General features: G+C 42.6%; 1 protein-coding gene and 1 pseudogene across 5 annotated transcripts in view; one reads left to right on the top strand and one right to left on the bottom strand.

Moving 5' to 3' along the window:
* LOC147582006 (uncharacterized) overlaps positions 1 to 12830 on the top strand; it is a 76479-nt gene that overhangs the window by 13784 nt on the left and 49865 nt on the right. For 3 of the 5 annotated variants that reach the window (XR_015250471.1, XM_086705098.1, XM_086705099.1), the window contains exons 1-4: positions 1770 to 2037; positions 3150 to 3210; positions 9188 to 9379; positions 10905 to 11078. Coding sequence is in view for 3 of the 5 variants with exons in the window: in XM_086705098.1 (XP_086561224.1) it covers positions 1876 to 2037; positions 3150 to 3210; positions 9188 to 9379; positions 10905 to 11038 (549 nt within the window). In the remaining 2 variants the exon portion in view is untranslated. Of the gene's footprint in view, positions 1 to 1769; positions 2038 to 3149; positions 3211 to 9187; positions 9380 to 10904; positions 11514 to 12830 lie in introns of those variants that run through there. The other 2 variants (XM_086705097.1, XR_015250472.1) reach the window with 2 other exon arrangements.
* LOC112858687 (large ribosomal subunit protein eL22 pseudogene) lies at positions 10012 to 10553 on the bottom strand (annotated as a pseudogene).

Here is a 12830-nt window from a genome sequence, read left to right as displayed (position 1 = left end):
AGATTCAAGACCACCTGGTCCCTGGTTCATAGCAGAGCACGAGACTTATGCTGAAGCTCTCTCCCTGAGTTGACCCTTCTAGATAATAATGGGCAAATAAATAAATAAGCTTGTAGATTCCTTTCTGTATGCTAAGCACTTTTCTAAACACACCACTTCAGATGTGGTAACTTATTTAATCCTCCTAACGTCCACACTAAGTATTGTTATTACGCTTCATTTTACGGGTAAGGAAACGAAGGCACTGAAAAGTTAGGTAACTCACTTGAGGTTGCCCAGCTTGTAAGTTGTGGGGCCAAAGTAGAATCTATTCAGGCTCTCTCTGTGATCTGTGTTCTGCACCTCGACAGCATCCTGCCTTCCAAACTACTCCCTGTACCTGCTGTATGGAATTCTGTTCACCTGGCTTTCCCCAAATCCCATGGTTGGGTGGAGTGGAGACAGAGCCTGACTTAGACATCTGCTGTTCCAGGCAGGCTAATAATTTGATGCTTCTCCGAATTCTTCTTCTTTTTCTTCTCTTTCTTTGAAGGTGACCTGAATTTAATTTTTCAATTTTTTAAAAATACTGAAACACAAATACGGCTCAAAAATTCATACTGTATGCAAAGGTATACCTTGAGAATTCTGGCTCCCATCGCTGTCCTTGTCCACCACATTCTTGTCACCCTACCCCCACCCCATAGGTCACTCCTTCTGTTAGTTTCTTGTAACCTTTCAATGCTTTGAACGTACGAGCAAATCCAAGTGTGTGTAATCATTTTCCTCTTTGTCTCATATAAAGTGAGCACACCGTTCTGCCATTGAATTCTATGCCACATTTTATTTACCCAGGCCCCCATAGATAAATGCTATGGTTGTTTCTAATTTTTGCGTATGCTGCAATGAATACATCAATAGCAGAATTTTGCACATGTGTAGGTATATACAAGTTCACATAGTTGGTAAATGGTGAGGGCAAAATTCTCAGCAGTGGGATTGTTGGCCCAAAAAATAAGTGCATCTATTACTTTATTTTATTTTATTATTTATTAAGTGTATTTATTTTGAGAGAGAGAGAGAGACAGTGCAGGGGAGGGGCGGGGGTGGGGTGGGGAGAGAGAATCCCAAGCAGACTGTGCACTATCAGCACAGAGCCCAACTCAGAGCTCAAACCCATGAACCGTGTGATCATGACCTGAGCTGAAATCAAGAGTCGGATGCTCAACTGACTAAGCCACCCAGGCACTCCACATTTATAATTTTAAGAGCTGTTGTAGATTTCTCTCCAAACCTATATTCTATAAATGGTTCCAGGTTTATTTCTAGGGAAGCCGAACCCACAGTAGGCAAAGGCAGCTAAGAAGTGTCGTAAGAGGCATCCCACTGCCTCACTCCATGATTCCGATCTGGTTCCAAACTGGAATATTCCACCCACCAAGCAATAGCCCTGCAGGGAGACAGCTTCACATCCTTAGAAGGCGGGACAGTTATCCTGGATTGTAATTGGAGCTAGAGCTTTGGGTGTCTTACATGCTACCCTGAGCCGCTTATCAGACTACTTACTGCTTCCAGCCACACAGTATTTGTCCCTGAGAGGAGCTGTGCTGGCTTTGTACAATGTCGGCTTAGCTAAATTGGACCTGCAATTTCCAGATACCCAGATACAGGAATACCTTGTATGGCTCAGAGTCACTACCCAGTTGCCACAAGGGACATTTGTATGATATTTGAGAGCCAGAAGTGAAGCAGCAGCCGTTACATTTTGGAAATCAGTGGAAGTCGGTAGGGACAGCTGCAGAGGCCCCAGCGGGTTCCATTTTGTTCATGCTTTTCCTGCTCTGACTCCAGCTCTTCTTCCCGACTGTTGGCTCTACTGACCAGCAGTGACTCCAGATGCACCATGAGATGCTTTGCTGTGAGCTCACAGAGGTGGAAGCCACAAAGAGCCAACAGCCTTCCAGATGCTTCTACACCAGCCTCCTTTGTGGCTCCTCTCCAGCGGTTGGATTCACCAAGCATCAACAAGCTCTGACTTGTCCATCAGCCACAGGGCCGGTGAGGACTTTTCTGTGATACTTTTGGAAACTTTTCTTCCTCAACTCCTCCCCAAATTGTGTGAGGTCTAACACTATAATAACTAATCTATCCTATAATACACATAGTGGTCTTGCTTCCCTGATTGAACTTTACTGGAGGGAAATCTAATTATCTTCATCTTATTACATTTCCAGGGACATTTTATCATTCTTTATATATTGCCACACCAGACATCTTTCTGGATCGTTGTCCTTGAATATAATCAATATATAGCAGTATGATCAGTGTGACATTGAATACAATGTCCTTGAATATCTGGTAGGGGAGGCACAAAAGAACTCTTTCCAGGAGAACCTTAATGAGTCAATCTAAAGATCCTTGTCGGTGAGGGACGCCTGGGTGGCTCAGTGGTTTGAGCGTCCAACTCTTGGTTTCAGCTGGGGTCATGACTCACGGTTCGTGAATTTGAGTCCCGAGTTGGGCTCTGCGCTGACAGCATGGAACGTGCTTGTGCATTCTCTCTCTCTCTCACTCAAAAATAAATAAATTAAATAAATAAATAAATAAATAAATAAATAAATAAATACTAAAAAAAGGATCCTTGTTAGGGAGACAAACAGTACCTGGGGGCTGGAGACACAGTGGAAAGACCAACTATTTCCCCTCATATCTTGCAAAGAGCCAAAAATCTCCTTCCATCTCGAGGGCTGAATGTGTCACCTCCTGGTTTCTGCTTGTTGTTTTGGCGTGAGTATTTCCCCCTCATCATATAGCACTATGCTGAATGGAGGCCAGCAGAACTTAACTGAGCCACAAAATTGCTAACTTTCCTCATTCATAATCTTTCGGTGTAACGGGAAGCATGTTGGCCTGAGGCACAGGGGATCTGGTCTCTGGTCCTAATTGCCAAGAGCCATCTGTGGGATTAGGGGAAAGTCATCCAGCCTCTTTGGGCTTCAGTTTCTTTGTAATTTGTTTTATGATATCAAAATGCTAATTGAATAGATTATAGATCTTCTGCCACATATCTGAATTCATTGCTCTTGTAAAGGCCTTTTTAGATACTTGCATTTCAATTATTTACACAGTATTCCCCCCTTATCTGCGGTTTTTGCTTTTTGTGGTTGCAGTTACTCACAGTCAACCGCAGACCGGAAGCAGATGATCTTCCTTCTGACACGTTGTCAAAAGGTCAGTAGTAGCCTAATGCTAGGTCACAATGCCTACGCCATTCACCTTGCTTCATCTCTTTACATGGGCATTTTATCATCTCCCATCAGGAAGAAAGGTGAGTACAGCATGGTAAAATACTTTGAGAAAGAGAGGACATGGTCACATAACCTTGATTATGGTATATTGTTATAATTGTTCGATTTTATTATTAGTTCTTGTTAATCTCTTATTGTGATGAATTCATAAATCAAGCTTTATTGTATGTATGTATAGGAAAAATATAGTACATATAGGGTTCGGTACTGCCTGTGGTTTCAGGCACCTGCTGGGGCCTTAGAAAGTATCCCCACTGATGGGGGGGTTGTATTATAGTTGTATGGAGTATGACACATGCATCCCAGAAGCATTATAATGTTAAACACATGGATTGACATAGGCAGCCTCACTTGATCCAAATGTCAGATGGTCTTGTGTCCTGGTTGTATCACATGGATCCTCTCTGAGGAGAGACTACTGGGAATTCTAGAAGATTGAAGGTGGTTTCCTCACTCTTGCATTTGTTTTTAGCACAGTATGATGCATCACCATTTTGCAGTAAAAGCCCTTTGTTTTCATTACATTAACTATCATAAAATAGACAAGTGACTTCAAAGGCATTTCCTGCAAGGGAACCATGGATTCAAGTGAAAACAATAACACAAGTGCAAGCAGACAAACAACAAAAGTGACAAAACAGATAGTCTTACTCCTAAAACAAATGCTTGGCTATCCACATTAAAAAATAAAAAATAGGGGCGCCTGGGTGGCTCAGTTGGTTAAGTGTCTGACCCTTGATTTTGGCTCAGGTTATGATCCTGGGGTCATGGGATGGGGCTCCATATTGGGCTCTGTGCTGACAGCATGGTGCCTACTTGGATTCTCCCTCTGTATCTCTCTCTCTCTCTGTCTCTGTCTCTCCCCTGTCCCTCCCCTGCTTGTGCTCTCTCTCGCTCTCAAAATAAATAAATAAACATAAAAAAATGTAAAAGGTAAAAATAATGCAGGTCAAATTAGATCTGAAAAAAGTCAGGCAGGGGCACCTGGGTGGCTCAGTCAGTTAAGCGTCCGACTTCGGCTCAGGTCATGGTCTCATGGTTCGTGAGTTCAAGCCCCGCGTCGGGCTCTGTGCTGATAGCTCAGAGCCTGGAGCCTGCTTCGGATTCTGTGTCTCCCTCTCTCTCTGCCCCTCCCCTGCTCATGCTCTCTCTCTGTCTCAAAAATAAATAAAAAATATTAAAAAAAAAAGTCAGGCAAAAATACTCAAAATTATCAAGAAGTTTACAACTGGATTTGCATCTACTGTCACTAACGAGGAATCTTTCCTTAAGGGCATCTTGTGCCCTAAAATGTTAACTAGGGTAGTATGATGCCATTGTGATTAGCAAGGCATTTCAAAATGTTATTTATTTCACTTTTACATGATCTTTTAATTTTCTTTTTTGTGTGCATTCATTGTAACGCTCATAACACTTTGGTAAGTACGCATATTGGAGGCATGTACTGAAGGCTTCTTACTGAATAGAAGGGCAGGACCAAAATGCTGGTGACCACTGCTTGGGACTGAAACTGACGTGTCCACATGTCCATCTGACATATGATGAAGTGGTGTGGGTCCTGGCCCAGCTCAGACTCTGCATTTCAGCTTTCAGGATTGTTAGACATTTATCACTCTACTTTTTATGACTATGACGTGATTATGGAAATTAAGAGAAGGATTATACTTTAGAAATTCAGTGTTTTCTTTCCATGGTCAGACCTCTCCCACCCCCAACTTCTATTAAAAACAACACTATGTTTAGCAATCTTTCAGTGAGTTGTTTTCTTTCTCACTTTCACCCAGGTCAACATCTAAGTAAATCAACATTTCTAACCTGTTGGTTTTTTGCAACAAAGGGAAGCTGTGAAGATTTTTCACATGCAGAAAAGACTTCTGTTTGGGTGTTGAATACGTGCAATATTTATTTTTAAGTCTACTTTGCAGATCTAAAGTTGGGAACAATAGGAACAACAAACTCCTTGGTTTGCTCATAGATTATTTATGGTATACATTTTATTTTATTTTATTTTATTTTATTTTATTTTATTTTATTTTATTTTATTTTATTTTATTTTATTTATTATTTATTTATTTATTTATTTATTTATTTATTTATTATCTTTTAAATAGGCCTCACGCCCAGCACACAGCCCAGTGCGGGGCTTGAACTCATGACCCCAAGATCAAGAGTTGGACACTGAACCAACTAAGTCCCCCAGACCCCCCAATGGCATACTATTTAAAAGTGTACTTTGTGCAGAGAATAGCCGTATTTAATACTCTAAGTTATTTTTAAATTTTACGAAAATATAGACAGAGACAGAAAGGAGACATGATGTGAATGAGGGCTAAATTGTTCACCAGTAACAGACAAGCCCCTAAATCTTAGTGACTCAATGCCATAAACGTATATTTTTTACTCATACTATGTGTCTAGCGCTGCTTGGCAGGTGGGGTTCTGCTCACTGAAATCTCTCAAGGACGCTGGTAGAGGGAATAACGGTCTCCAAAGATCTCCACATCCTAGTCCCCAGAACCTGTGAATATGTTGCCTTATATGGCAAAAGGCTCTTTGCTGATGTGATGAAGTTAGGGCTCCTGAGATGGGGAGATTGTCTTGGATAAGCCAGGTGGACCCAATGTAATCACAAGCATCCTCAAAAGAGGGAGGCAAGCAGATCAAAGGCCATAGCAGGAGATACAGCCTTTGTAGGAGGAGGCTGGAGTGATGCAAGGGAGAACCACAAGTCAAGGAGTGTAGGCAGCTGCTAGACCCTATGAAAGGCACGGAGAGGATTTTCCCCTGAAGCCTCTAGAAGGAGCCAGCTGTCAACACTCTGACTTAAGCCCAGTGATACTGATTTTGGACTCTGACTTCCAAAACTGTAAGATGACAAATTTGTATTCTCTTAAAGCAATTAGTTTCTGGCAATTTATTACAGCAGCAATAGGAAACCAATAGCGGGGCCTGTGTTCCGGCCTGACAGACTCTCTCAGGGGCCCTAAGGCTGAAAACAAGAAGTGGTGAATTATGTGTCTGCTCTTAAAGCTTCAACCAGAAGCAGCAGCATGTATGCATCTGCTTGCGTTTCATTGGCCAGCGCAAGTCACGTGGTCGCACTTGATTTCCGAGGGGAGTGGGGTGTGCGGTGTTGGCAAAGTGGGGAGCCAGAGCGTCTGTGACTAGCTGTAGGGACTAACATGCAGGAAGAGCAGAACTGGAAAGAATGGCACTTAGAACAGCAAAAGTGTGACTCACCACAGGAAAACTCAGTAGGTGACTTAGTGGACACCATCAGACTTTTCTTAAAAAAAATTTTTTTTTAATGTTTATTTATTTTTGAGGTAGAGACAGTGTGAGCAGGAGAGGGGCAGAGAGAGAGAGGAAGACACAGAAGCAGAAGCAGGCTCCAGGCTCTGAGCTGTTAGCACAGAGCCCAATGCGAGATTCGAACTCATGAACTGTGAGATCATGACCTGAGCCGAAGTCGGACACAACCAACTGAGCCACCCAGGTGCCCCAGAATTTTCTAAAAACCAGTTCAAAATTTCTCACTACTAGATTTGGAGTTGGCACTGGTGAATGAGGCAGTGGCTGCCGAGACTTCGTCTGAATCCCAGAGACAGGACGATTCCACCTCTCCTGGGCTCTATGGATCTAGAAGAGACAGCCCACCCCTGAGAGGAGAAGGAGCCCTGAAGATCAGGGTCGGTGAGCTCAGACTGTTTTAGACTGGCTGCAGTTCTCAGGTGTCTTAGATAGTTACTGCCTGGGTTTGGCCAGTGGGAGGCACTGGTAGGAAATAGGCTGGTGGGAGGAGCCAGCATATTTCTCTCAGCTTTTCCCCTTAGGTGGAGACAGGCATTATATCTCTTTTTGTCTCCTGCTTCTTCTGCATCAGGCTTCTTCCAAGGTAAGGTCTGCCAGATAACCTCAGACCTTGGCCTCAGTAGCCCCATCCCCTTCTTTTGTCTCTCCAGGCTAGGGATGGGAATAAACGTTACCCTTTTACTAATCTGTGAGTTACTTCATTATTTTCTGTTTCTCAAGCCTCTTACATCATCTGTAGAGCCACTTCTCTATATTAAAATTCCATTTGATTTCTGGTTTCCTGGTTGGACCCTGAGTAACCCAGAATCTGACAGGCACACTACCATCAAGGACAACTCTGGACAAAGGAACGTCCTTCTGGTTCCAAGCAGATTTAAGACAGAGTGGATAGAGATATAAGGTGCCCAGATCAAATGTAGGTATGTTTCATGCAATTTATAAACGATATAATTTTTTGTTGTCAGGGCTGTCCCATGTATCGTATGATATTTAGCAACATTTGGAAGATACTTGCGCTAAAAGATTATGCATTGTAGGGGGCACCTGGGTCGCTCAGTCATTAAGCATACGACTCTTGATTTTGGCTCCGGCCATGGTCTCATGGTTCGTGGGTTCACACCCCGAGTTGGGCATTGCACTGAAAGCATGAAGCCTGCTTGGAATTCTCTCTCCCTATCTCTCTTCCCCTACTCCACTTGTACTCACTGTCCCTCTCTCAAAATAAATAAATTCACTTAAAAAGAAGATTATGCATCGCTTGTATGAAATTCAAATTAAACTGGGCATCCTGCATTTTTATTTGCTAAATCTGGCAACCTTAATAGAGAAGAAGCTCATGTTGTGAGCTGGCTTCAATGCCAGATGCTCAGGCATAAATACGGGGGTACAAGGGTTCAGTGTTGGAAAAAAGTTGGGTGCTGGAATCAGACCTTGACTGAAGTCTTTGTTATAAACTACAGTCATTGTGACTGAGGCAATTAAGAAACACGGAGTAGTCCCATCAGAGGACTGTGGAATGAAAACTCTGAAAAATGTCCGTGCACATGTGTTTGCATGGTTAAATGTACAAACGCATTACAGGAACTCACCTGAAATAATGGCCTAAGTCTAGCCATTGCTAGAGAAACATTCTCAATTATTTGGGAGTTTAAAGAAATATAAATAGGGACCTAGCATGTGCTTTTTCAGGACAATGATTGGAAAAAAAGGTATCTTTTAAAGACCAAATGTCCAAACTTGGTGATCTCTCTAAACCAGTGGTTCTCAACTGGGGGAGTTTTGTCCCTCAGGGAATACTTGGCATGCCCGAACACATTTTTGATCATCACAAATGGAGGAAGGTGCACCTGGCAGCTAGGGCGTGCATACCGTGTACAGGACAGCTCCCCAAAGAATCCCCTGGCCCAGAAGGTCAATAGTGCCACTGCCAAGGAACCCTGGCATAAACGCATATGGAAAGGGAGTAATCAGCACACATTCCGTAAAGGCATCTACAAAATGTGCCATCCTAAAAGTGAAACCAGATAAGAAGGCTGCAATTCCATGGGGACAGATTCCACACTGAAATAGAAGCAGCTGGCCCCACAGAGGCCCCTCATTTGTCATCCCATATCTGGGATTTAGCCACCTCCGCAGGCAATCAATCACCATTGCATGGCATCGCTATCCTGTGTAATCAGTATCCCTGAATATTTTAACCGGAATACAGTGCCACTGTTTCTTCAGGATGATTTATAATGCTGAATGATTCAAGAGATGGATATATGCGTGGCAATATGGTTCATGTTCAAGGAGTTCATTGGGGGAAGTTGTAAACTAAACCAGGCCAAGGACATGGCTGTAAACCAAGAGAATTTCAGTCCCTGGGAAAGGTAACCGAATGCATTAATCAAAGCTGCGTCGAGTCCAGGGGACAGAAATCCACTCCAGTTGGTTTAAAAGCGGAAGAGAATATATTGGTTCACACACCTGAGACAGTTCTGGGTTAGTTTATAAGCTTGTATGCAGCAGTGCCTGTTCCCGGGATGAGGCACCACCAGAACTCTCTTGTTTTCTCACTGTTTCTCATCTCTGATTTCATTTTGCAGACACGTTTTCTCCCCAGGCTCATAATAGGGAAGATGGTTGCTGGCAGCCAAAATGTCACAGCCTCCCAACTTGGAACTTCTCTTTCCCGTTATCCACGTATCAGACTCAGGAAAGTCTCTGGCTCTATTTGAGGCATCACCCACTCCTGGATTACTCGTTTTGCCTGGGGAAATGCGGTTATGATTGGCCAGGTATGTGTCATGGGCCCACTCCTGACATCAGGAGTGAGGTTACACTTTCAGATAGTAGAGCCGGAAACTAGAATCACTTTCCTGGAACCACATTACTATGCATTTTCTAGTCCTGATGCCTCTTGACGCAAGAAGGCACCAGCTGCTGGCAGGAGCTGGACTGGTGACAGCTTTCATCCCTGGCTGAGTGGGGCTACCTTGGAGACACTGCCCTGAGCTCTTGGGCTAAGGCACTGGCTCTCTTCATGCAGGGAAACTGTCCTGCACTAATGAGCCCTTTGTATTAAAGAATTACAGAATCAGGGGTGCCTGGGTGGCTCAGTTGGTTGAGCATCAGATTTTTGATTTTGGCTCAGGTCATGATCTCACAGTTCGTGAATTCAAGCCCTGCATCAGGCTCTGCACTGACAATGCAGAGCCTGACTGGGATTCTCAACCTCTCTTTCTCTGCCCCTCCTGTGCGTGAACTCTCTCTCTCTCTGCCCCTCCTGTGTGTGCACTCTCTCTCTCTCAAAATAAATAAACATTAAAAAAAGAATGACAGAATCAGAATCACATGGTAGGAACTCAATGATGCATGATGGTGGGTTAATGGCATTTTTTTTCGTTTCTGTTTTTGTTTCCACGTTTATTCAAGAACTCATACAAAACGTTCCAAGTAAACAAGTTTTAATCCCATCTTCCTCCCCTTCTTCATTGTGGTTAATGTGGTTAAGGTATTTGGTAACTCTGTTTCCTGTTAGCAACTACATGCAGCCAAGCATGTTGACTATTCAAACATATATTATATATATATGTGATATATGTATACATATATACATGTATACATATATACATATGTATACATATATACATGTATGTATATATATATGTGTGTATATATATATATATATATATATTTTTTTTTTTTTTTTTTTTTTGGTGAGATACTTCAAATACTTTTTAGAAAAAGTCACTTCAGGAGTTAAGGTGGTCTTGCTCTTGCTCCTTTCAAGGTATACAGCCCCTTCGCCAAGATTCCCAGCTTTTCCATTCACTTTGATTCTTTCCCCCCAAAATTATTCCACGTTGGCAGCAGCCATGATTCCATCTTCTACAGGGTGGATGCAGTCAACGGTGAACTTCAGAACCCGCCTCTTTATTTGCCCCCCACAAGTTTTTTCATGGGTGCCATTGAGGCAGTGGAGGCAGAAAAGGGTTAATGGTATTTCCGTACCTCCTAGGGTGCGTGAGGGTAGTGGGCAACACACAGTCTGCGGCCCCCTGGCGGCTAATGGCTTCCCCCAGTCATTGAGTGATGTAAGAGAGAAAGCACAGTCTGTGGGGTCCGGCAGACTGAGTTCCATCCCAGTTCTACCACTTACTAGCTGAGTGACTTCTCTAAGCCCCACCTTCCTCACCTGTACAATGGGCCAACAATCCCCACCTCCCCCGGATTCTGACATGATCTATGAGATTACCTATGCACCGTGCCTGCATACAGTAAGCGCCCTAAAATGCTTCCTTCCTCTCTCCTCTTCTGTAGATTTTGGCCTGCTTTTAGCAAATTTGGAAGGTGCTGGATTTCTTTCGGTTTGGAAATGGACGGCTCCACCTGTAGGAGCAATTTGGAATGTTGAAAAGAACACCCAAGTAATACATTTGAAACTATCTAAATAAATTATACTTTAAAATAGAAGACATCACACATGATACTTTGGTAAGTAAACTAAGCTAATCATAATTCAATCTTTATGTTCCCGGACAAAATGACTTTAGATCTGAAGGGATACTAAAAATAAATATTGGAAAAAATTCCATTCACTTCACCCCACCCTTCCAAGGTCCGAATTCTATTTTCACTCTGAAGTTTCAAAATGGCTATAAATTTCCCTTCTCTGGTGGGTGAACTACCACTAGGGTGTAAATGTCTCACAAATGCTAACTCATAGGATGCTCTGCACACCATCCCAAGTTACTAAGAATAAAGAACATAGAGCCTTTCTAGAACAGTGCTACTTGAATAAATATTCTGGGGAAAGTACTTTGAGAACGGACTGTATTTCTAAAGATTTCTTAGTAATGATAATTCATCTCAGCCTGAGCAAGAATGGAGATTTGTACTTTAAAATAAATGGATAATGTATCCTAGCAACCTGGGGTTTAAAGCTTTTCATTAGTCTTCCTCTGCGCTTGGCATATCTAAGAGGAGAAACCCAAACATCATTAAATAGAGAGTTTATGTGTAAAGTGTGAGGTCTAAGAGACCTTCATTTTCTATTGCAGCTGAGAATGTCTTTGTCTAGAGTGTTGGTTGGCGTACACAAGATGAAATATACACTTAAATTATGGCTTGACAAGTTTTATGTACCCGAGGAAGGTCTCAATTCTCGTTGATGGTTTTTGGGGGTTTTTTGCTGTTTCAATTAGCTTACTTATAAAGTGAGTATGTTATATTTATGCAACTATGTTGAATTTATGAACTTTATTTCTCATTTTATTTATCACCCTACTTCAAAAAAAAAAGAAAGAAATTGTGCAAAGAATGCATACCATTAGCGTCATCATTTATTTAACTGGGCAAGAGTCAATAAGGGGAATTAATTTATTGGGATTATCTAGGATTCTTCATTGCCTTACTTTCTTTAAAAAAATTTTTTTTAGGGGCGCCTGGGTGGCGCAGTCGGTGAAGCGTCCGACTTCAGCCAGGTCACGATCTCGCGGTCTGTGAGTTCGAGCCCCGCGTCAGGCTCTGGGCTGATGGCTCAGAGCCTGGAGCCTGTTTCGGATTCTGTGTCTCCCTCTCTCTCTGCCCCTCCCCCATTCATGCTCTGTCTCTCTCTGTCCCAAAAATAAATAAACATTGAAAAAAAATTTTTTTTTAATGTTTATTTATTTTTGAGACAGGAGTGAGAGAGCATGAGAAGGGGAGGGGCAGAGAGAGAGGGAGACACAGAATGGGAAGCAGGCTCCAGGTTCTGAGCTGTTAGTACAAAGCCTGATGCAGGGCTCGAACTCACAAACTGTGAGATCATGACCTGAGCTGAAGTCAGACGCTCAACCAACTGAGCCACCCAGGCACCCCGTTATTGCCTTACTTTCAACTGGGGTTGGTTTCTCTTCCTAAGGAAAGATGTCCTTTCTTCCTGAACCAAAGACCGCTAAGAAGATTAAATGAGATAGCATGTAGTCAATATTGGCATAAAGCAAGTTTTCAGTAAACATTGCTTTTCTTTTCAGCCTCTTCCTATAACGGGTCGTCATGCCTTCCCATAACTGCTGACTTAACAGACAAGTAGTTCTCAAATTTCAGAGCATATCAGAATCATCCCAGAAATTTGTGAAATATACCACCACCTGATACCCACTTCAAAAGCACAGAATCAGAATTTTCGGGACTATGTCTCACAAGTCTATCTATGTACTTGATGGACACCAAGTATCAAAACTGCTGATCATAAGCTTTGTTTAA

Source organism: Puma concolor, chromosome B1 (assembly GCF_028749965.1).
Source record: "Puma concolor isolate L17-30 chromosome B1, mPumCon1.1.hap2, whole genome shotgun sequence".
In the NCBI taxonomy this organism is placed as follows: Eukaryota; Metazoa; Chordata; class Mammalia; order Carnivora; family Felidae; genus Puma; species Puma concolor.
The sequence above is the reverse complement of the archived record's forward strand: the minus strand, read 5'-3'. Positions and strand labels throughout refer to the sequence as shown.